Here is a 21,133-nt window from a genome sequence, read left to right as displayed (position 1 = left end):
CTGTGATTTCCGGGAGGCTATTGTGACATGGTTTCTGTGATTTCCGGTAGACTTTTGTCACAATGTTTTTGTGATTTCCGGTAGACTCATTTAACATGGTTTTATGATTTCCGGTAGACTATTGTGTTATAGTATCTGTGATTTCCGGTAGACTATTGTGACATGGTATTTGTGGTTTCCAGTAGACATTTTTGACAATGTTTTTGTGATTTCCGGTAGACTAATTTTACATGGTTTCAGTGATTTCCGGTAGACTATTGTGATATTTTTTTTGTGATTTCCGGAAGACAATTGTGACATAGTATCTGTTATTTTCGTTAGGATTTTGTGACACGTTTTTGTGATTTCCGTAAACTATTGTTACAGGGTATTTTTGGTTTCCGGTAGACTTTTTTGACAATGTTTTTGTGATTTCCGGTAGACTATTGTGACATGGTATGTGTGATTTCCGGTAGACTATTGTGATATGGTACCTGTGATTTCCGGTAAACTATTCTGATATTTTTTTTGTGATTTCCGGTAGACTATTGTGACATGGTATCTGTATTTTTCAGTAGACTATTGTGACAAGGTTTCTGTTATTTCCGGTAGACTATTGTGACAAGGTTTCTGTGGTTTCCGGTATACTATTGTGACATAGTATTTGTGATTTCCGGTAGACTATTGTGACATTGTATCTGTGATTTCCGGTAGACTATTGTGACATTGTATCTTTGATTTCCGGTAGACTATTGTGACCTTGTATCTTTGATTTCCCCTAGACAATTGTGACATGGGTTCTTTGATATCCGTTTAACTATTGTTACATGGTATCTGTGAGTTCCAGTAGATTTTTGTGACATGGTATCTGTGATTTCCGGTAAACTATTGTGACATGGCTTCTATGATTTCCGGAAGACTATAGTGACATGGTTGCTATGATTTCCGGTAGTCTATTGTGATAAAGTTTCTGTTATTTCCGGAAGACTAAATTTGCATGGTTTCTGTGATTTCCGGGAGGCTATTGTGACATGGTTTCTGTGATTTCCGGTAGACTTTTGTTACAATGTTTTTGTGATTTCCGGTAGACTAATTTTACATGGTTTCTGTGATTTCCGGTATACTATTGTGACATGGTATCTGACATTTCCGGTGGAATTTTGTGACAATGTTTTTGTGATTTCCGGTAGACTCATTTAACATGGTTTTATGATTTCAGGTAGACTATTGTGTTATAGTATCTGTGATTTCCAGTAGACTATTTTGACATGGTATCTGTATTTTTCGGTAGACTATTGTGACAAGGTTTCTGTTATTTCCGGTAGACTATTTTGACAAGGTTTCTGTGGTTTCCGGTATACTATTGTGACATAGTATTTGTGATTTCCGGTAGACTATTCTGATATTTTTTTTGCGATTTCCGGTAGACTATTGTGACATGGTATCTGTGATTTCCGGAAAACTATTGTGACATAGTATCTGTGTTTTTTCTGTAGGTGACTTTGATGTGTTTTCTGTGACTTCCTGTAAGTGATTATGATCAGTCTCTGTGTTTTTGAGGAAGTTATTATGACATGTGCTCTGTGACTTCCGGTAAGTCGTGTTTTTAAACATTCACTGTGATTTCCGGATTTTTTTCTGACACTTCAGTCAAGTTGTTGTCACATAGTTTTTTTTTTTTACTTATGGTTATAGCATTTTCTGTGATTTCCAATACTGCGTTGAGGTCAAGAAATACATAATATAGATTGTTTTAACGTCTATTTCAAGCTGAACTGAAATGGACAAATCCATAGTCACATCGAAACGAAATTTTTAGTTGTTTTTTTTCGCTGCACGAGTTTTGTTGTCTTTCGACGCTTATATATTTCATATGAAACGTTGAAAAATAGGGGTTCTTTAAAAAAATGTAGATCTTTGTGACGAGATCTGTGTGATGCCTCAGTGCTCGATATTTGTGTAAAGTAAAACAAACTATTGTTTTTGTTGCAGGTACTTCGTCAAAGCAGACACTCCGACATGTGTCGGAGATAGCTAATATGGCACTGGACATCCGGGCATCGAGCAGTGATTTGGAGGTCGATATACTTCCGGATTCAAAGTTGCGCATGCGTATCAGCATACACACATGTATGTTCAAACTAGAGTTTCTGTTTTTTGAAGTTAAGATGTTTAATTTAGTGTTAATATTTTCCCGAAGTAATTGTTTTTTCTTGAAATCGAATATGCAGAGAACTCACAAAAAGTTTGATCGTGTTTTGTCATTGCGTGATTTTAAGTAAGAAACGTCTGCTCTCATGATGTGAATAACAGAGTAACGCCAGGTTCCTATCCTGGCCGTTTCATTTTTTGCATGAGATAACATTGCTCCTGACTTTTCTGTTGCTATTTTTAGCCGACTGTGTATACAAATTGTCGTCACATCCGGAACCTCGTTTTCATATATATGGGGAACTGGTTGATGTCGCAACACAACTGAAGCAGAGTTGTAGCGGTATGTATGATAAACACGAAGTTTAATTCGTAGTGTAGATGTGGAAGTGACGTAGGTGTGGAATAACATTTGTATATTGAGGGGAAATGTGGAAATGGAGTGGTAGCCTGGATATATAGAACATATTCAGAAGAACGGGCATGCTGTTACCTCAGATAGCGATAATAATTCATTCCGGTTTAACATATTTTGTCCAAAACTTTTCCATTTGCTATTCAGTTTAACGGTTTTCTTTGTAGCTATCATAATTTAAAAATATAAATCATGACGTATTAAAACAATATCAGAAAAACCTTAACTGGGACCCCATTCTACTCGCCATACAGCAAACAGAATCCACATTAGTGAGCAGGTCGGCACCATGCTCCGAAAGGAGCATTTGTACAACGTTCAACGAAGAGGCTTTATCATACTTCCAGTAAGTATAAATGTAGCAACGAAGAGGCTTTATCATACTTCCGGTAAGTATAAATGTAGCAACAAAGAAGCTTTATCATACTTCCGGTAAGTATAAATGTAGCAACGAAGAAGCTTTATCATACTTCCGGTAAGTATAAATGTAGCAACGAAAGGCTTTATCATACTTCCGGTAATTATAAATGTAGCAACGAAGAGGCTTTATCATACTTCCAGTAAGTATAAATGTAGCAGATGTGGGTTCGGGTGAAAACGTCACACACAACTCGGGTTCGTTTAATCAGTTTATTTATCGGACTAAACCAAATAATAAATAAAACCCCTACAACATGTAATACACACAATTAAAATACAATTTATACTCTCATACTAACATCATGTTGCATTTTCTATTATTCCTTTTAAAGGTTATAAAAAGATCGCACGAAACTGATGATCATAAGTTTAAATAGAACACTGATGATCATGAGAGACAGGCATGTAAATGCGAACGCCACATAACTGCGTCATAAAACCTTTGTGCAGACTATTGTCTGAAGGTACCTTGTAGATGTTGTCCATGTTTTATATATGTAAGTGATAAAACAGTGTTCTATTTAAAACCTTTGTAAAGACTATGGTCTGAAGGTACCTTGTAGATGTTGTCCATGTTTTATATATGTAAGTGATAAAACAGTGTTCTATTTAAAACCTTTGTAAAGACTATGGTCTGAAGGTACCTTGTAGATGTTGTCCATGTTTTATATATGTAAGTGATAAAACAGTGTTCTATTTAAAACCTTTGTAAAGACTATGGTCTGAAGGTACCTTGTAGATGTTGTCCATGTTTTATATATGTAAGTGATAAAACAGTGTTCTATTTAAAACCTTTGTAAAGACTATGGTCTGAAGGTACCTTGTAGATGTTGTCCATGTTTTATATATGTAAGTGATAAAACAGTGTTCTATTTAAAACCTTTGTAAAGACTATGGTCTGAAGGTACCTTGTAGATGTTGTCCATGTTTTATATATGTAAGTGATAAAACAGTGTTCTATTTAAAACCTTTGTAAAGACTATGGTCTGAAGGTACCTTGTAGATGTTGTCCATGTTTTATATATGTAAGTGATAAAACAGTGTTCTATTTAAAACCTTTGTAAAGACTATGGTCTGAAGGTACCTTGTAGATGTTGTCCATGTTTTATATATGTAAGTGATAAAACAGTGTTCTATTTAAAACCTTTGTAAAGACTATGGTCTGAAGGTACCTTGTAGATGTTGTCCATGTTTTATATATGTAAGTGATAAAACAGTGTTCTATTTAAAACCTTTGTAAAGACTATGGTCTGAAGGTACCTTGTAGATGTTGTCCATGTTTTATATATGTAAGTGATAAAACAGTGTTCTATTTAAAACCTTTGTAAAGACTATGGTCTGAAGGTACCTTGTAGATGTTGTCCATGTTTTATATATGTAAGTGATAAAACAGTGTTCTATTTAAAACCTTTGTAAAGACTATGGTCTGAAGGTACCTTGTAGATGTTGTCCATGTTTTATATATGTAAGTGATAAAACAGTGTTCTATTTAAAACCTTTGTAAAGACTATGGTCTGAAGGTACCTTGTAGATGTTGTCCATGTTTTATATATGTAAGTGATAAAACAGTGTTCTATTTAAAACCTTTGTAAAGACTATGGTCTGAAGGTACCTTGTAGATGTTGTCCATGTTTTATATATGTAAGTGATAAAACAGTGTTCTATTTAAAACCTTTGTAAAGACTATGGTCTGAAGGTACCTTGTAGATGTTGTCCATGTTTTATATATGTAAGTGATAAAACAGTGTTCTATTTAAAACCTTTGTAAAGACTATGGTCTGAAGGTACCTTGTAGATGTTGTCCATGTTTTATATATGTAAGTGATAAAACAGTGTTCTATTTAAAACCTTTGTAAAGACTATGGTCTGAAGGTACCTTGTAGATGTTGTCCATGTTTTATATATGTAAGTGATAAAACAGTGTTCTATTTAAAACCTTTGTAAAGACTATGGTCTGAAGGTACCTTGTAGATGTTGTCCATGTTTTATATATGTAAGTGATAAAACAGTGTTCTATTTAAAACCTTTGTAAAGACTATGGTCTGAAGGTACCTTGTAGATGTTGTCCATGTTTTATATATGTAAGTGATAAAACAGTGTTCTATTTAAAACCTTTGTAAAGACTATGGTCTGAAGGTACCTTGTAGATGTTGTCCATGTTTTATATATGTAAGTGATAAAACAGTGTTCTATTTAAAACCTTTGTAAAGACTATGGTCTGAAGGTACCTTGTAGATGTTGTCCATGTTTTATATATGTAAGTGATAAAACAGTGTTCTATTTAAAACCTTTGTAAAGACTATGGTCTGAAGGTACCTTGTAGATGTTGTCCATGTTTTATATATGTAAGTGATAAAACAGTGTTCTATTTAAAACCTTTGTAAAGGCTATTGTCTGAAGGTACCTTGTAGATGTTGTCCATGTTTAATATATGTAACTGATAAATTTATGAGATGAACTTTATTGAACTGTTCTTTTGAACTATTAACTCACCGTTGTCGAATAGTAGTCGTAGACTAATGGTATGACGTCGTCAACGGCGAGTTAATAGTTCAAAAGAAATAATAGATTAATGAAGCTCATCTCATGACTTTATCTTCATAAATTTATCACCTATATATATAAAACATGGACACCATATACAAGATAACTACCTCTTCTACATGAAGAGGGTTTTTAACACAAAAGGCTTTACATAGGTTTTATGTGGCGGTCGCAGTTACATGTGTGTCTCTCATGATCATCAGTGAGTGTTCTATTTAAATTCCCTACACAAATAAAATGAAACCACATTTTAATAATATACTGACTTAAATGGCTATGCCGGAAAAACCAAATAATCCAAAAATACAATTACTTCAAAAATTTAACTAATTAAAAATATTACTTTTATACTGTTTATTTACATACGAAAATTAATATTTTAATATAAGTACATACACTTCAATTCAATTCAGGATCTTCAAATACCAAAACTCACTCTATGTTGAAACATGTCTTTGTGAACGCACTGACCAAAACTGACCATGACTCGTCAAAAGTAAAACTTAAACAATGACCACTGTAAAAATAGACAAGTCACGTGACCAAAGTAAACAGGTTTACAACACTTCACGTGACTGTTACGCAACACTCACTTTCATTCAAACTCACGACGCGCGTCTAAAATATCACGATACGGATGGCTAGTTTCTGTCGCATACGGACACGTGTTATCAATAATACTTATTAACACAAATAATATACAATTATGACCCTATCTTATAAACCATACTTCCTGTAAGAATTACATCATACTTCCGGTAAGAATTACATCATACTTCCGGTAAGAATTACATCCTACCTCCGGCAAGAAGTTAGCCAAATTAAGGTTATATGGTTGCTTACTGACTGTAAGAAAAAAATAATCCAAACTTTCTGTGAGACTCTAAGCATGAGTCCCGTAAGAATTCTACAGTACTTTCTGTAATTCCTCAGTAAGAACTTAACTATATTTACACTTAGTTTTCCAATACTTACGATACGGAGAGATGGTAACCAAATTCCAGTAAGAATTCCCCTCACACATAGTTTAGATACTTGTTCAACATTAATGCAATGCCTTTTGTTCTCCTAGAGTGGCAGGTACTTGGCCACCCAGTGGCTGCTTGGCCGGCGAGTGTCCGTGTGTTACCCAAACAATGATGTTATGAAGAAAATTAGCTTCATGCCTATCCAACTCGCCGAGACACCGATCTACAGATTCGACAAAGAGAAAGTCAAATACGTTTCTCCATACTGGATGTCTCCTCAGTACCACGAGACAACTTCAATGAGTCCGGCTTTAAGTGAATCATCCTATTCAGAATCTGAATGTAGCTTCAACGGCAGCTCCGGCTGTAACGAGTAGAAACAAATCCCACTTCTACTAGGACCAGTACTATAAACAAACAACGCCAAATTCTACTGTAACAGGACTGATATAGACAATGAGTGAACAGGTACAATCTCCAGGTGTCACTTTTTGCAATCTTGTATGTGTGTTCATGTTTACAGTTTCAGTATTTGTAAGATATTGTTCCTGATTTAAACACAGACTCTTTGCAGTTTTTGTTCCTTTTTATCTATTTCAATATTTGTATGAATTTATTCATGTGTTGCGACCTCATTCTTTGTATGCATTATTTCCTGATCAATCTTGAGCATCCTCTCCCTACACAATATGTCGTTGATCAGAACGCTTTATACTACCATACTAAACTGAATAACGCATTCCTTCTCTGATTACTCTGATTACTGATTACTCTGATTGCTCTGATTACTGATTACTCTGATTGCTCTGATTACTCTGATTATAATTATGCTAATAAACTGTTTTGGAGCATGTTAATGAGCACACGACAAAGGTCATGATGAACTATACCTCGTGGGGTTTATTGAGTTTCTGGCTGACAATATGTTTGTTGAGTACGGTGGCATGATTTTTCTGAAAACGAAGCTGAATGTATTGATGAGCTTATCAGGACTAGTTACAAAACTTTTAAAAAAATCGTCCTTCAATTTCACTATCTGATGCATGGATTATGTGCTATCTTTAACAAACAAGAACTTTATTGACCATATATATTTTATAATGCATTTTGAACTTGTAATCAAAGCTTCTACAGAGCCTGTTCTGCTTCAGCGGTTTTCCTTGATGTTAACTTACAACATGACCAAAAGACGCGGCTCATTACTAAACTGTACGATAAGCATGATGCTTTCCATTTTCCGATTGTGGACTTAATTTCCCTTTTGTGACACTGGATTTCCAGATATGCCGGTTGATGAAGACTATGAACAAGTTTTATTGTTGCCACCACGACCCCACAGGGAAATATATTATTTCGTTGTGTTACATGAAAGTTGTTTTATTATTGCCACCACGATCCCACAGGGAAATATGTTATTTCTTTGTGTTACATGAAGGTTGGTGTGTTTGATTATGTTCATCAGTGTGCCGAGTTGTTTTGTTGTCATTATCCGAGTTCCCGCTGTGATGACGTGACACTACTTGGCATTGACCTTGACTTGTATCGCGGATGTTGTCAGTGAAGAAGACACTTACCCTTCCAGAACACCTGGTCTCATTCTCCTTGTAGTTTTTAGCTCACCTGCCCGAAGGGCAAGTTAGCTTATGCCATGGTGCGGCGTCCGTCGTCCGTCGTCCGTCAACTTTTCCTAAAAATCGCTACTGGTCATAAACGACTGAGCAGATTTTGACAAAATTTGGTCAGAGGCATCCTTAGGGGAAGGGGAACAAGTTTTGTATAAATGGTTGGTCTGGCCCCCCTGAGGGCTGATAGCGGTGCCCATTAGGGGAAATATAGCAAATTCTTTAAAATCCTTCTTTTTCTGTTGGAATTAAAGGATTTGTTCCATATTTGGTCTGAAGCATCCTTTGGGGAAGGGGAACCAATTTTGTATAAACCGTTGGTCTGGCCCCCAGGGGCCTGAGAGGCGGGGCCTAATAGGGGAAATAGAGGTTAAACCTATAAAATCCATCTTCTACCATAGAGATTAAGGGATTTTATCCTAATTTAGTCTGGAGCATTCTCGGGCCAAGGGAATTCAATTTTGTATAAGCAATGGATGTGGTGGTATCCCAGGGGGCAGAAGGGCAGGGCCCAATAGGAGAAATAGAGGTAAAACCTTTAAAATCCTTCTTAGACCATCGGGATTAAGGGATTTTATCCTTATTTAGTCTGGAGCATCCTTGGGTCAAGGGGATTCAATTTTGTATGAACGCTGGTTATGACCCGCCTAGATACATAGGGGTGGGGCTCTGTTTGAAGTTTGTTCAAAATGGATCTTTCTGAAATTTCATATGTACTTACAGCACCTACCATGGAGTGCTATATCTTTACTTCATACCATTTATTTCAAACATATTCAGGTGAGCGATACATGCCCTCTGGGCCTCTTGTTATTTACTCTTGTTACATTTTAACCTAAAACCGTTTGATTTTTTACCAGGCTGGCATACAATTATTGGAATTATGGCCATCTGCCCGAAATTGGTTAATAATTAAAAGATGAACTTTAAACTTTACAAAAATGTAATTCACAACAAAAACGAAAATAATAAACATATAGTCATTGTTTCTTAGTTGATACCGCTCTCGAAATGTATACCTTTCCTAGTTTTCACTTGTGTTTTGCAATCGTAACAAAATATATCTATTGACTCTACTCTGTATTTATTGGCTAATAGAACAAAACCTATACTGTTATATTTGGTGGTTAGCATGGTGTTGTTATACTGTAAACGTGTGTCATTGTTCATGCCTCTGTTACTAAATATTGGGAAATCCTTGATTGAATGAATTAGTTTTTTTGTAAAAAGGAAAGAAAACTAGTAAACAAATCAGTTTCTACTGTTTTTATTTAAAACTGTAACGATAAGTATCGATAATTTGTATTTCCTTCCACGTCCCGTCTCTTTGTCCCTGGTTATCCTGTTAATATAAGCTTATATTAATATCGCGTGTCCAAAACAGTATATTACAAGGCATTCATATTAGCTACAAGTATAATGGCTCGATGTATGACGCGGTTATTATCATGACGTCATAATGGTAACGTTCGATACAACTGGCCGTTTCTGGAGAATCGCTGTTTCGTCTATTGAACAAACACACACGATATATATGAAATAAATATGTGTGTCTTTAGATTTGTCTTTATTCTGGGTTCAACTCTTTGCGAGACAGAAATGTTTCAAAAAATGATAAATGTAATAATTTAAATCCATTTAGGTGATGTTCACAGTCAATGTGAATGCCATTTTTTTTGTGCATGAAGCGCTAGCCATGAATGCCTATTGAACTCAATTCTGTCTAAAATGTTGTTTCCATCATAAGTATATATATATAGTAGATAATAAATAAATAAGTCCTTGCGAAGGAAAATATAGAATAAAAACATAAATATTTCAGATTGTCCGCTAGGCCTTTCTGCCTTCTAGGGCTTCTTCAGGCGGATTAATGTTTGTTTATCACCGTTGGTTACATGACGTCATCAATATTTGTATTGTCAACAAGTTGAGTGACGTCATCAATAAACAAGCATAGTGACGTCAAAAACAATACCAGTACAAAGAAAACAAGCATTTACAATACATTGCAAAAAACATTGTGCATTCAAGCTGGGTTTGAGGACCTTTATAAACATGTTTTCTTTAAATTCTCTTGCAACGACATCGTCGCTATTCAGTTTGTTAATAGGTAACACATAAAATCATCTTTAGAACATTGATGCATATGTTTGCTAACTTTTAAAAATCTTAGTTCATTGTCCTTCATTTGTTATCTATCCACATATATAGATTATCTAAGACCATTTATACTTTATTCTTTCTAATCTTCATAAAGACTTTCTAAGATATGTTAAAAAAACAATTTCTCTGCTAATAATTTATACTACAGGTATCCGTTAATACATTGTAAGAAAGTTAACAGATTTTCCCGATGTAAATTATTTGTTGTGATAAGCATGATCAAATACTTTTAAAGTTAGACATGCTCACAGTATAAAGAGTTGCTCAGTAAATTGTCAAACTAAGCGAGACAGTAAACGATCAAGATACAGAGGAAATTAACAACAACAGATTAATATTTTTTACCAAAAGGTACCCATCCGGATTGCGGGGCCGCTGATGTTGAGTTGACTTTGCCTAAAACACGAACAATATGTTAACTCTTCATACAACACGTGGTATCTGCCTCCGGTAGTTATGATAAGGATCCCATAGACAGTGAACAAATCAGTTTCTACTGTTTTTATTTAAAACTGTAACGATAAGTATCGATCATTTGTATTTCCTTCCACGTCCCGTCTCTTTGTCCGTGGTTATCCTGTTAATATAAGCTTATATTAATATCGCGTGTCCAAAACAGTATATTACAAGGCATTCATATTAGCTACAAGTATAATGGCTTGATTTATGACGCGGTTATTATCATGACGTCATAATAGTTACATTGGATACAACTGGCCGTTTCAGTAGAATTGCTGTTCCATCTACTGAACAAACACACACGATATATATGATATAAATATGCGTGCCTTTAGTTTTGTCTTTATTCTGGATTCAACTCTTTGCGAGACAGAAATGTTTCAAAAAATGGATAAATGTAATAATTTAAATCCTTTTAGGTTGTTTACAGTCAATGTCAATGCCACATGGGTTTTTGTGAATTGAACATGAAGTGCTAGCCATGAATGCCTCTTGATCTCAATTCTATCTAAAATGTTATTTCCATCATAATTATACACACATACCCACATATGTAGATTAAAGCGTCTAAGACCATACTTTATTCTTTTTAATATTCATAAAGACTTTCTAAAATATATAAAAAAAAAATGCTAATAATATATACTACAGATATCCATTAATGCATTTTAAGAAAGTTAACAGATTTACCTGATGTAAATGATTGATTGTGATAAGAATGACCAAATACTCTGAAAGTTAGACGTGTTCACAGTATAAAGAGTTGCTCAGTAAATTGTCCAGTAAAGCGAGACAGTAAATGGTCAAGATACAAAGGAAATGAACAACACAGAATAATATTTTTTACCAAAAGGTACCCATCCGGATTGCGGGGGCGTCGATGTTGAGGTGACTTTGCCTAAAACACGAACAGTATGTAAACCCTTGTTAAGTTTTACAATAACATGCACGTGACAGTTGACATACCAGAATGTAAGTAACAAATTATGTTTCTCACAATATACGCGGTAGTACATAACAAAAAAAGTAACAATCAAGTTACTGACAAGTGCAAAATAATCATAGACTATTTAATACAGAAAATAAAATATCGGTTTTCTACCATACTCATCACATTGAATGGTATTTGACGGGAATCATTTGATATCTTCTGTGTATGATTATTATCAGGGTTTTCGTGTTGATATTCGAAATATTTTTTCTCATTAATGAATACACACTTAAAAGTATAAGTTAAACCTTTATCTGTGTATCTCCATACATTTGTCTCCTTTATCATTACAACAGATATCTTGGACTACTACTTACCACCGCCGAAGTTTATCCAGTGTCCTACAGCAATAACATAGACAATAATGACTACAGCTGTGCAAGTGCATGATAGTAACAACATCAATATTATCATACATATCTCATATCTGTTTTGCCATATCGAAGACTAATTCGTTCAAATAAATATTTTGTTCCTGAGAAGTTTTCATTTACAGCAGCAAGGTAGCAAATTATTGAAAAAATGTATTCACTACTACTGAGCGAATGCTGTTCACAATACCTGTAGTGGTTGGTGAGCTTGTAGTGGGTGTAGTCCTAGTTGTGGTCGAAGTGGTTGTTTGAGTGGTTGTAGTGGTAGTTGTCGGAGTGGTAGAAGTGGTGGTTGGAGTGGTAGTGGTTGTTATTGTAGTTGTCGGAGTGGTTGAAGTAGTGGCTGGAGTTGTAGTGGTTGGAGTGGTGGTTGAGGTTTGAGTGGTCGATGGTGGTAGAACTGTAGAAGCTACGGAGAAATGTAGAAATAGTGTCCATGACTATAAAAATGCATTTAATTGGGTAAAAGACATGCTGCCAAATATAACACTACACCACTTTGATTTTAGGGCAGCCCTCTGTCCGTTGCATTCCTGTTACATGTATATCGCACCTCCTATTTTGACATGATACACACCTAAGTTAGTAACCCCATAATGATGCATTTGTAAAGAAAACGACTTTCAACAGTTTACTAACCGATTTCCACACGCTACTGTCTACGAATTGGTTCAAACCAATTGAAAGTTTAAACTAAGAGACAGGAACTCATCAGCTTTGATGTGAAAAAAGGGAGTGCAAACGACAGATAAATTGTTCAGACTAGCTATCACAGACAATTTTCGAGCTTCATAACACGAATGACGGGGTTAAATGTTTGATAGTCAGTAATGACAAAAGCGAGTTACTGTTTTTGAGCATAACGTGTCCATCATCGGTAAATATGTTTCACTAAATATTTGTGGATGGCAGGCAAGAGGTGAAAACACCACCAGGAGATACCGAGCCGTACTCGATAAGATATGCTGCCAATCCGTTCCCACGGGTATACCAAAACAGTGGAAGTCGTTCCTCTGCTCGTGGTTTTAACCAAGTGTCATTTACACCGCCAGGGTTTGCTAAGTGTATGTCCTTAACTGCACGACAAATGTTTATTATATTTACCTGGAACCGAACATGTGACGTATATGACGTAATTATTGAGGCATTGTGTCTGTGTGTAGTCCCTGTGACGCGGACACTTGGACAGGTCCCTTTCCCATCCATTACATGCGATCTGTTCATTGAACACAGGTATTCCGTAGTTCTGGAAGGCATGGTGTGACGTTATGTGTCTGTTCGGGAAGGATTTAAGAATAAAATATTTAGTTGTTGTTATTTGTGACATTAAAAAGCCATCGAAATACCTGTTTGTGGTAAGAATGTCTTTACTGGAAAGAAGTTAGAAATTTTACCAACCCCTGAGGTGCTCCAATGGTTTTACAAACGACTCGACTGTTTTCTTCTGTCCATCCGTTCGCACAGGTCACATGATCTTTGCTTCCTGTAGTTATGATGAGGATGCCCTCATGCGTTCTCGCTCCGGTATTGGACACCAAGCTCACATACAATGGCGCTATATCAAAAGACATCAAGAATATACCGAACAGTCAACCAAACCGTATTTCAAACTCTAATTAGACAAGACTAAGGCTAAAGATGAACGAAGAAAAGAAAGGTTAACCGTGAAGAATTTCAAGGAAACTGGGACAATGTTCCGAAAGGGTAAGCGTCCTCTGGTCTATTAACAACACCCGCCATGTAAATCTAGGTCAAATCCAAGTAAGCCATGCCCTTATAGAGAGAACAGAGGAAATGACAACAAAAGAACAAGGAATATTAATGAGCATGCTCAAAAAAATCAACCATCATATAGAACAGAGAAATAGCATATTTCCCAATGAGAGTATTTGCTTTAAGTTTGTCCCTCTGAAATCGACATATATGACGCCTGTTATGATATGTGGAGCAACCTCTTCAACCAAATCTTCTGTAAATACTTTTGATTGAGCGGAAAAAGATGTTACTACTACCAGAGAGAAAGTCCCCGATTGGAAAATTGAATTCGATACCGTTAGTGTACAGCTTAGTGTACATATGAGTGTACATCTTAGTGTACATCTAAGCTTAGTGTACATCTAAGCTTAGTATACATCTAAGCTTAGTGTACATCTAAGCTTAGTATACATCTAAGCTTAGTATACATCTAAGCTTAGTATACATCTAAGCTTAGTGTACAGCTAGTGTACAGCTTAGTGTACATCTAAGTGTACGGCTTAGTGTACAGCTTAGTGTACGGCTTAGTGTACATATAAGTGTACATCTAAACTTAGTGTACATCTAAACTTAGTGTACATCTAAGCTTAGTGTACATCTAAGCTTAGTGTACAGCTTACTGTTCAGCTTAGTGTACAGCTTACAGTGCAGCTTAGTGTAACGCCATCATTGTGTACAGCTTAAAGTACAGCTTAGTGTACAGCTTAGTATACAGCTTAGTGTACATATGAGTGTACATCTTAACTAAGTGTACAACTTAGTGTACATCTAAGCTTAGTGTACATCTTAGTGTACATCTCAGTGTAATCTAAGCTTAGTGTACAGCTTACTGTTCAGCTTAGTGTACATCTAAACTAAGTGTACAACTTAGTGTTGTACATCTAAGTGTACATCTAAGCTTAGTGTACATCTTAGTGTACATCTTAGTGTACAGCTTAGTGTTGTACATCTTAGTTTACAGCTTAGTGTACATCTTATTGTACAGCTTAGTTTACAGCTTAGTGTTGTACATCTTAGTTTACAGCTTAGTGTACATCTTATTGTACAGCTTAGTGTACAGCTTAGTGTACAGCTTAGTGTAACGCTTAGTGTACATCGTAGCTTATTGCACAGCTTAGTATACAGCTAAGTGTACAGATTAGTGTACATATTAATGTACAGTTTAGTATATATCTTATTGTACAGCTTAGTTTACAGCTTAGTGTTGTACATCTTAGTTTACAGCTTAGTGTACATCTTAGTGTACAGCTTAGTGTACATCGTAGCTTATTGCACAGCTTAGTATACAGGTAAGTGTACATATTAGTGTACATATTAATGTACAGTTTAGTATACAGCTTAATGTACAGTTTAGTGTACAGTTAAGTGTACAGCTTAGAGTACAGCTTAGTGTACAGCTTAGTGTACAGCTAAATACTACGCGGTCTCTTTTAGTCATGTTGAAAGGTCGAGGAAAGTAGCTGACGAAAATATCCTTGGGTGTCTTTGGTCAAACAAACAGAAAGGCTGTCTATATCGACATTATAAGACATATACCAGTGTCGTTTTTAATCCCCATAGTTCGTCCGGTAGAAGTTCTTTAAATTTCAGGAAACGGTCTATATTTACCTGTAACGGTACACGTGACTTGTATGATGCGGTTGTTGGGACAGTGTGTCTGTCTGTGACGCGGACACATAGACAGATCCAGCTCCAATCCATTACAAGTGACCTGTTCACTAAGCACGGGTATTCCGTAGTCCTGTACGGCCCGATGTGACGCTACGTACCTGTACGAGGAGGTAACGAAAGGCATTTATGATATTTCAAGGAAGAATTGATAAACATCATAAAAATACAAATCAATGGATAAAAGACGCCGTCAAAATTGCTGTTTATCGTAAAATAATTCCTTGCTGGAAGATACCCACCCTTGAGGAGATCCAATGGTTTTACAAACGACTCGACTGTTTTCTTCTGTCCATCCGTCCGCACAGGCCACGTGATCTATGCCGTCAACAGTGATTATAAGGACTCCTTCGTGAGTGTTCACTCCCATATTAGACATCAAAGCAGCATGTACCGAATCTAAAAATAGACAGCACGGTCACGTGTAAAACTGTCTATAGACGGACATCACGGTCACGTGTAAAACTGTCTATAGACGGACAGCACGGTCACGTGTAAAACTGTTTATAGACGGGCAGCACGGTCACGTGTAAAACTGTCTATAGACGGACAGCACGGTCACGTGTTCAACTCTCTAAAAACACATGCCAAAGTTACGTGTAAAAGTCTCTGGAGACAGGAATACCAAGTTTACCTATAACTCTAGTTTTTGTATGTTGTAAGATAAAATGGATTTGAAAAAAAGATTAAAATCTTATTATAACTATCGTTTCCTTTCAAAAGAAACAAATATTTAGTTAATTATATTTACAAATTCTTCCTTTATCAGAACTGAAAATTTCTTCAAAATATTGCTTAACTCAGTAATCATTTGTAGGCAATCTTATAGTAAAACACCAGAGAAAACGGTGCCTTAAGTTTAACCCAAATTATCAGCTAGAGCTCACGTGCAGTATTCGATGGAGGTTGGACTGTCTGGAAGGCTAACTTCATCGGCGTGGTCGTCGTTTCAACAGATGGCGTGTGTGTAAGCATGGGATGATAAGTGACGGAACCATCGCCTGTAAACATGACAGGGTAAGAGCTTCTACGTACGTGTATTAAACACCTATACTTTATACCTAAAAGTTATAATGATACAATCAGCCCTGATTGAAGCAGTGCACACGCGTGCAATAAACTAGCATGGCACTGTTGAGGTGGCTTCGTTGTAGGTAATTTACAATATTTGTTTTTATGATTTTAAATGAAAATACCTCGACATTGCCTCATATCTCGTAACATACGTTAGCAGAGACACAATCTAATAATGCACTGTATTTAACATCACAAAACATTGTCCAGGGAAATTGTGACTTTGAACCTTGGTAGCGACAGTAGTCTCTTTTCTGTAGTGGCACGGTTCATACTATACACACTTAATTAATTTAGCAGCACTTCCCTCAAATTTGAAATTCATATAATTAAGGGAGGTAATGCACTTCCCAATCTATTTCATCAGCAGTTTAGACACCCCCCCCCCCCCCATTTTTTGCCCTTAGTATCACCGATATATATGTCTGAGAAGGACGAAACAGCTCTACCATGAAGTGTATTTCTATTTTTACTAAAAACTATCTAAAGGTGCAATCACCTGTCTGTGTGCGTTACGTTCATCTTTGAACGTAAATATGTGATATTATTGCAGCCAGTGTCTTTACGATAGGCAAAAAATGTACGTAAAGGTAACATAAATCCAATTAGAATCTAAATTGTTGTGAAACTTTCCCAAAGATCTACCCTTTAACGCTACAGACCGGAATTGTATCACGGTGATCTCATGTGAGTAGTGCCCGAGGTGTAATACTACCTTATAATAAAGGGATACATGTTTACACAAAGAAATTCGCTACATATATGGAAGCAGGCTCAATTTTCAGGAAGAATTACAAATGATCCTAAAATTATTTCTTTATCCTATATATCTTAGTATTAGCGTACAATCATAGAAGAATGAACTAAATCCCAAACAAATATAAATTAACCTTATGTTTTACCATATGTAAACCCTTAGAATGGTGGTGCATCCGTCAAGTCAAGTTATCGACACTTCTAGTATCACTCAAACTGTCTTTTACTGATTTAGTTAGAAGGGCGGCGTCCTTTCTTTCAACCTCGGACGATACGTAAAAGGACCATATACCTGACAATGTTTATCATTGATCTGAAACAAGTAGTATTACCATGGCTTCCTTGTGCACATGATCGCACAGTTGTTTCCGTTCTGGCCCAAGCCTCCTAAGAAAAATATAAGGTAATTATTTGAAGAAAAACAATTCAATATACAAACAGGAAAAATGGGGTTCAATGTCCATATGAAAAGAGTAGAAGCGGTACAGAGGAGGCATCTAAACAAAGAAATATATCAACAACGCCAAAAATTCCAAAAGGAAAATATGTTTTCATGAAAGTTAATCTCAAATCCTAGAAAGTAGTTTATCAACGATTTAAGATATACTTGACATTTTATAATAATGCTAGACAGTGAACATCGTAGTTAAAATCTAGCGGGTAGCTAAATATAGGTTTCTCCTTAGATGTCAGCGGAACTGCTGTTACCAGTGTATATAGTTTCATTTCTAGTTTACCAAACATCTTCCGTATTAATCTGTTTTAGCGTGTCACCTTTTTTTTCTTTATAACTTACCCTGCCGTCATAATCTATTTTGGTATAACTAAACCCGTGAAAATTTGATTGGACTCCTAGGCTCCTGAAACAGCGGTCCTCGTGAACGTCGCACTCTTGTTGATAGTGCACACACATTACACGTGCTCCGGGAATAAACGGACATATACGACAACTGTGCACGTGATTCCTGCGACGGAAGTCCATCAATTGATGGGACGGAGGATCCGCTACATCTCTGGACACAGTATGTAATGTACGGCCTGCCTGGAGGGGGACACAGTCCGAACCCACTGCGGTTAGAACGAGTACCCAGACTACCAACATCTACAAAAGGAACAAATGTGAATTAAAATAGAAGCAAAATAAAATAAAACAAAGAATAAACAATTAAAACGTGCTCACCTGTCAATATTTGTTTGGTTAGTAGGGGTTAAGGTGAACTCCCTAAATCAAAGCGTTTACAATCAATTAGAACACATACCGTTGCCATTCTTTTATCGACTATTTTACCATTATACCTGATTTTTTTTTTATCTCATTTGCAGATACCAATTTGGAATAAATATAGCAGGGAAGGTTACAAGTAAGTCAAGTTATAATATCAGATCGGTTGACGTTTCCACTCTCCCTGTATGAAAACTCTTTTTTTCCATAAAAGGCGGACGGCGATACAAATATATATGGCTGTAAATTACTTTGGAGCATATTTTTGCAAAGAAAAGGTCAAGATGACATTTACTGAGGACGAAATCGTTAGACTGATTGAGCTCTTGGTTGACAGTATATGTTGAGTTCAGAGGGAAGATTCTCTAGCAGACTATAGGTAATCTAATGGGAACACGCTATGCCCGTCTCTTTGCATAAATGTCTGTGGGTTTTTATTACATGAGAATCGATTACCCAAAAGCTTATCAAGACACGTAACAAAAACCTCGCCAAGTTACTCAACCTTACTTTCAAATATATTGATAATGTGTAATCTTTGTGAGATCCCGTATTTTACTGACCACATCGACCGTACAGTTACATGTAGACAGACGGTTACATCCTTATATTTACATTAGCATGGCATTGTCACTATATAGCCTCTTTGAAAGCTATGTCGTTGATGGGACTTTAATTACCATGCATCACGGGACACAATTCTTAGCGTATTGATACAACACTGACCGGAACTACAATATCCAATATAAATACACATGACGGCTGCTGAAATATCGCTCGCCATTGTGAGATTTGACAATGTCATTGTAAATGTATGTGCAAAATAAAAAAATAAAATAAAAAAACACTTTTATTACAACGAAAACAAGACCAATGTCTGCAATATCGAACAAAATGCACATCGGTTGAAATCGCCAATGCCGGCAATGGAAACAATTTTAACGCTCATGCAACTTATCAGAAATATCGTCTGTTACACTGCACTGATCAATAGGGGTTCGTTACAAATGTCTGAAATTCACATATTCTATGGACCTACTGACACATATGCTACAGACCTACTGATATGAGTCACAGTACACTTAAACATTTCAGACATTTGAAACGAACTTGTGCTTCGTCGCAAGATCACTCACTTCACACGCTATCAGTTTCACGCATCTCGCATCCACGGTTCCTCAGTTTCTGACGGCATGTCAAATAACGAGGCTGTTATAGAATCTACCAACTGTTGTCAGGTTCCCATACAATCAACAAATAAATTCACGCCTGGATTCTTCACAAAATGAGCAAAGAGAAAAGTTCGAATTAATTTCCAAAAATAACTCCCTCGTGGAAGGCTAGGTCGGATTTACGGTGTTCGCTGTATTTGTCCATGCGCGAAATTTGTTCCCGGGGAAAATCGAAACAATTTTAAATCTAACTTTCAGCTCAGAGTTCTATTGATAAACTTAAATCACCCTATAGACATATCATACGCAATTGTATTGGTACTGAATTGTGGAATAAAATTGAAGTGTTTGTTAAAATTTCAAAGTACTACTTTGTTTGCCAATCAGCAAGCGACAATACGCTGTTCAAACTATTGAACGAAATTGTGTGGACTGTCGATAAGGCGGGCATTTTTGATTTTAAATATAAATTATAAGTTAAAAAGAACATAAGAGGCAGAGAAAACGTAAATATAAGTATTGAACTGTTTTTGTATGGTATTTATGATCTATTTGAGCGCGCACTATGTTGTTTGCTTGCAAAGCTGTGTCATTCAAATAGATCATAAATACCATACACAAACAGTTCAATGCTTTAGTGTACTCAGTGTCTAATCCTTTGGACTTGGAATGCGAACCGTTTGGACTAGGGCTGCATTTCGTTTGGACTTGAACTGCGTGCCGTTAGGACTTGGACTGTACTCCGTTTGGACTTGTACTGTACTCCGTTTGGAATTGGACTGCAATTCTTTTGGCTTGAAGAATTGGCGTGGACTGCATTTCCTTCGAACTTTGACTGCATTTCGATTTGACTTGGACTGCACGCTTCTTGACACAAAGTAAACTCTGTGGTACTACCGTGAATGCTTTAGTGGAAGTACTTCCATTTGCACTACGTCACCGGCAAATAGACAGGAGAAACTGCCTGGTATGTATTTGATGTTTACACTAGAAGCGTTATACGAATTAAAATACCTATGGAATCATATAAAACAGTAACACATAAAACCACAAATAATGTATGAACACAAACACATAGGATATATAAACATAAGTACATCAAACTTCAACGACAGAAAGACTTACCTTTCTTGACCCCATTTCGACAGAATAACTGGGCTACGTATATAGATAAAATATGGAATACAGCTATACAGATAAGATGTTCATGTAGTCACTACACACTTTTAACCTTAATAAAGGACAATCAAATGTTAAATCGTCCCTATCAGATCCAGTGAGTAGGATGTTCATGCTCTCAAAACACACGTCATGTGTGCTAATGTGGAATACGTTTGGAATTTAAAAAAACAACACAACGAAACACTTATTCCTTATAACCAATTGTATTTGAAATGTCTATT

The 21,133-nt window shown here is 36.1% G+C and overlaps 2 protein-coding genes across 4 annotated transcripts; one reads left to right on the top strand and one right to left on the bottom strand.

The window, feature by feature from the left end:
• The first annotated feature begins 2,052 nt into the window (after positions 1-2,052).
• LOC110459460 (speract receptor-like) lies at positions 2,053-7,235 on the top strand. The gene is made up of 4 exons (XM_021511724.1): positions 2,053-2,109; positions 2,375-2,473; positions 2,800-2,891; positions 6,582-7,235. The coding sequence occupies exons 1-4, from the start codon at positions 2,088-2,090 to the stop codon at positions 6,852-6,854; spliced, it is 486 nt and encodes a 161-aa protein (XP_021367399.1). The 5' UTR covers positions 2,053-2,087; the 3' UTR covers positions 6,855-7,235.
• A 2,123-nt stretch (positions 7,236-9,358) lies between these two features.
• Positions 9,359-20,922, bottom strand: LOC110459467 (deleted in malignant brain tumors 1 protein-like). Of its 3 annotated transcripts, XM_021511738.1 has the most exons (13): positions 20,856-20,922; positions 18,133-18,438; positions 17,669-17,723; positions 16,394-16,507; positions 15,749-15,905; positions 15,447-15,607; positions 13,482-13,638; positions 13,188-13,357; positions 12,274-12,492; positions 12,030-12,053; positions 11,569-11,619; positions 10,608-10,658; positions 9,359-9,441 (listed from the first exon to the last, which is right to left on the bottom strand). In XM_021511738.1, the coding sequence occupies exons 1-13, from the start codon at positions 20,868-20,870 to the stop codon at positions 9,437-9,439; spliced, it is 1,485 nt and encodes a 494-aa protein (XP_021367413.1). In that variant the 5' UTR covers positions 20,871-20,922; the 3' UTR covers positions 9,359-9,436. The 3 variants fall into 3 exon arrangements, with proteins under 3 accessions (XP_021367413.1, XP_021367414.1, XP_021367415.1); XM_021511739.1 differs by lacking the exon at positions 11,569-11,619; XM_021511740.1 differs by lacking the exons at positions 9,359-9,441; positions 10,608-10,658 and adding an exon at positions 10,701-10,839.
• Positions 20,923-21,133: the final 211 nt, after the last annotated feature.

The sequence above is a fragment of the Mizuhopecten yessoensis genome, unplaced genomic scaffold (genome assembly GCF_002113885.1).
Source record: "Mizuhopecten yessoensis strain PY_sf001 unplaced genomic scaffold, ASM211388v2 scaffold10071, whole genome shotgun sequence".
In the NCBI taxonomy this organism is placed as follows: Eukaryota; Metazoa; Mollusca; class Bivalvia; order Pectinida; family Pectinidae; genus Mizuhopecten; species Mizuhopecten yessoensis.
Note: the sequence above shows the minus strand (reverse complement) of the source record. Positions and strands in the feature narration are given on the sequence as shown.

Bases quoted from the DNA above. Each gene is read 5' to 3' on its own strand.
- LOC110459467 (XM_021511738.1), bottom strand. The intron at 13,639-15,446 runs GTAAATATAGAC...CTTTTGATATAG, and splicing joins AGTCACGTGTACCGTTACAG to CGCCATTGTATGTGAGCTTG. The intron at 12,054-12,273 runs GTATTGTGAACA...TTATTGCTGTAG, and splicing joins AAGCTCACCAACCACTACAG to GACACTGGATAAACTTCGGC.
- LOC110459460 (XM_021511724.1), top strand. From the start codon at position 2,088: ATGCGTATCAGCATACACACAT. The intron at 2,110-2,374 runs GTATGTTCAAAC...TGCTATTTTTAG, and splicing joins GCGTATCAGCATACACACAT to CCGACTGTGTATACAAATTG. The intron at 2,892-6,581 runs GTAAGTATAAAT...TTGTTCTCCTAG, and splicing joins GAGGCTTTATCATACTTCCA to AGTGGCAGGTACTTGGCCAC.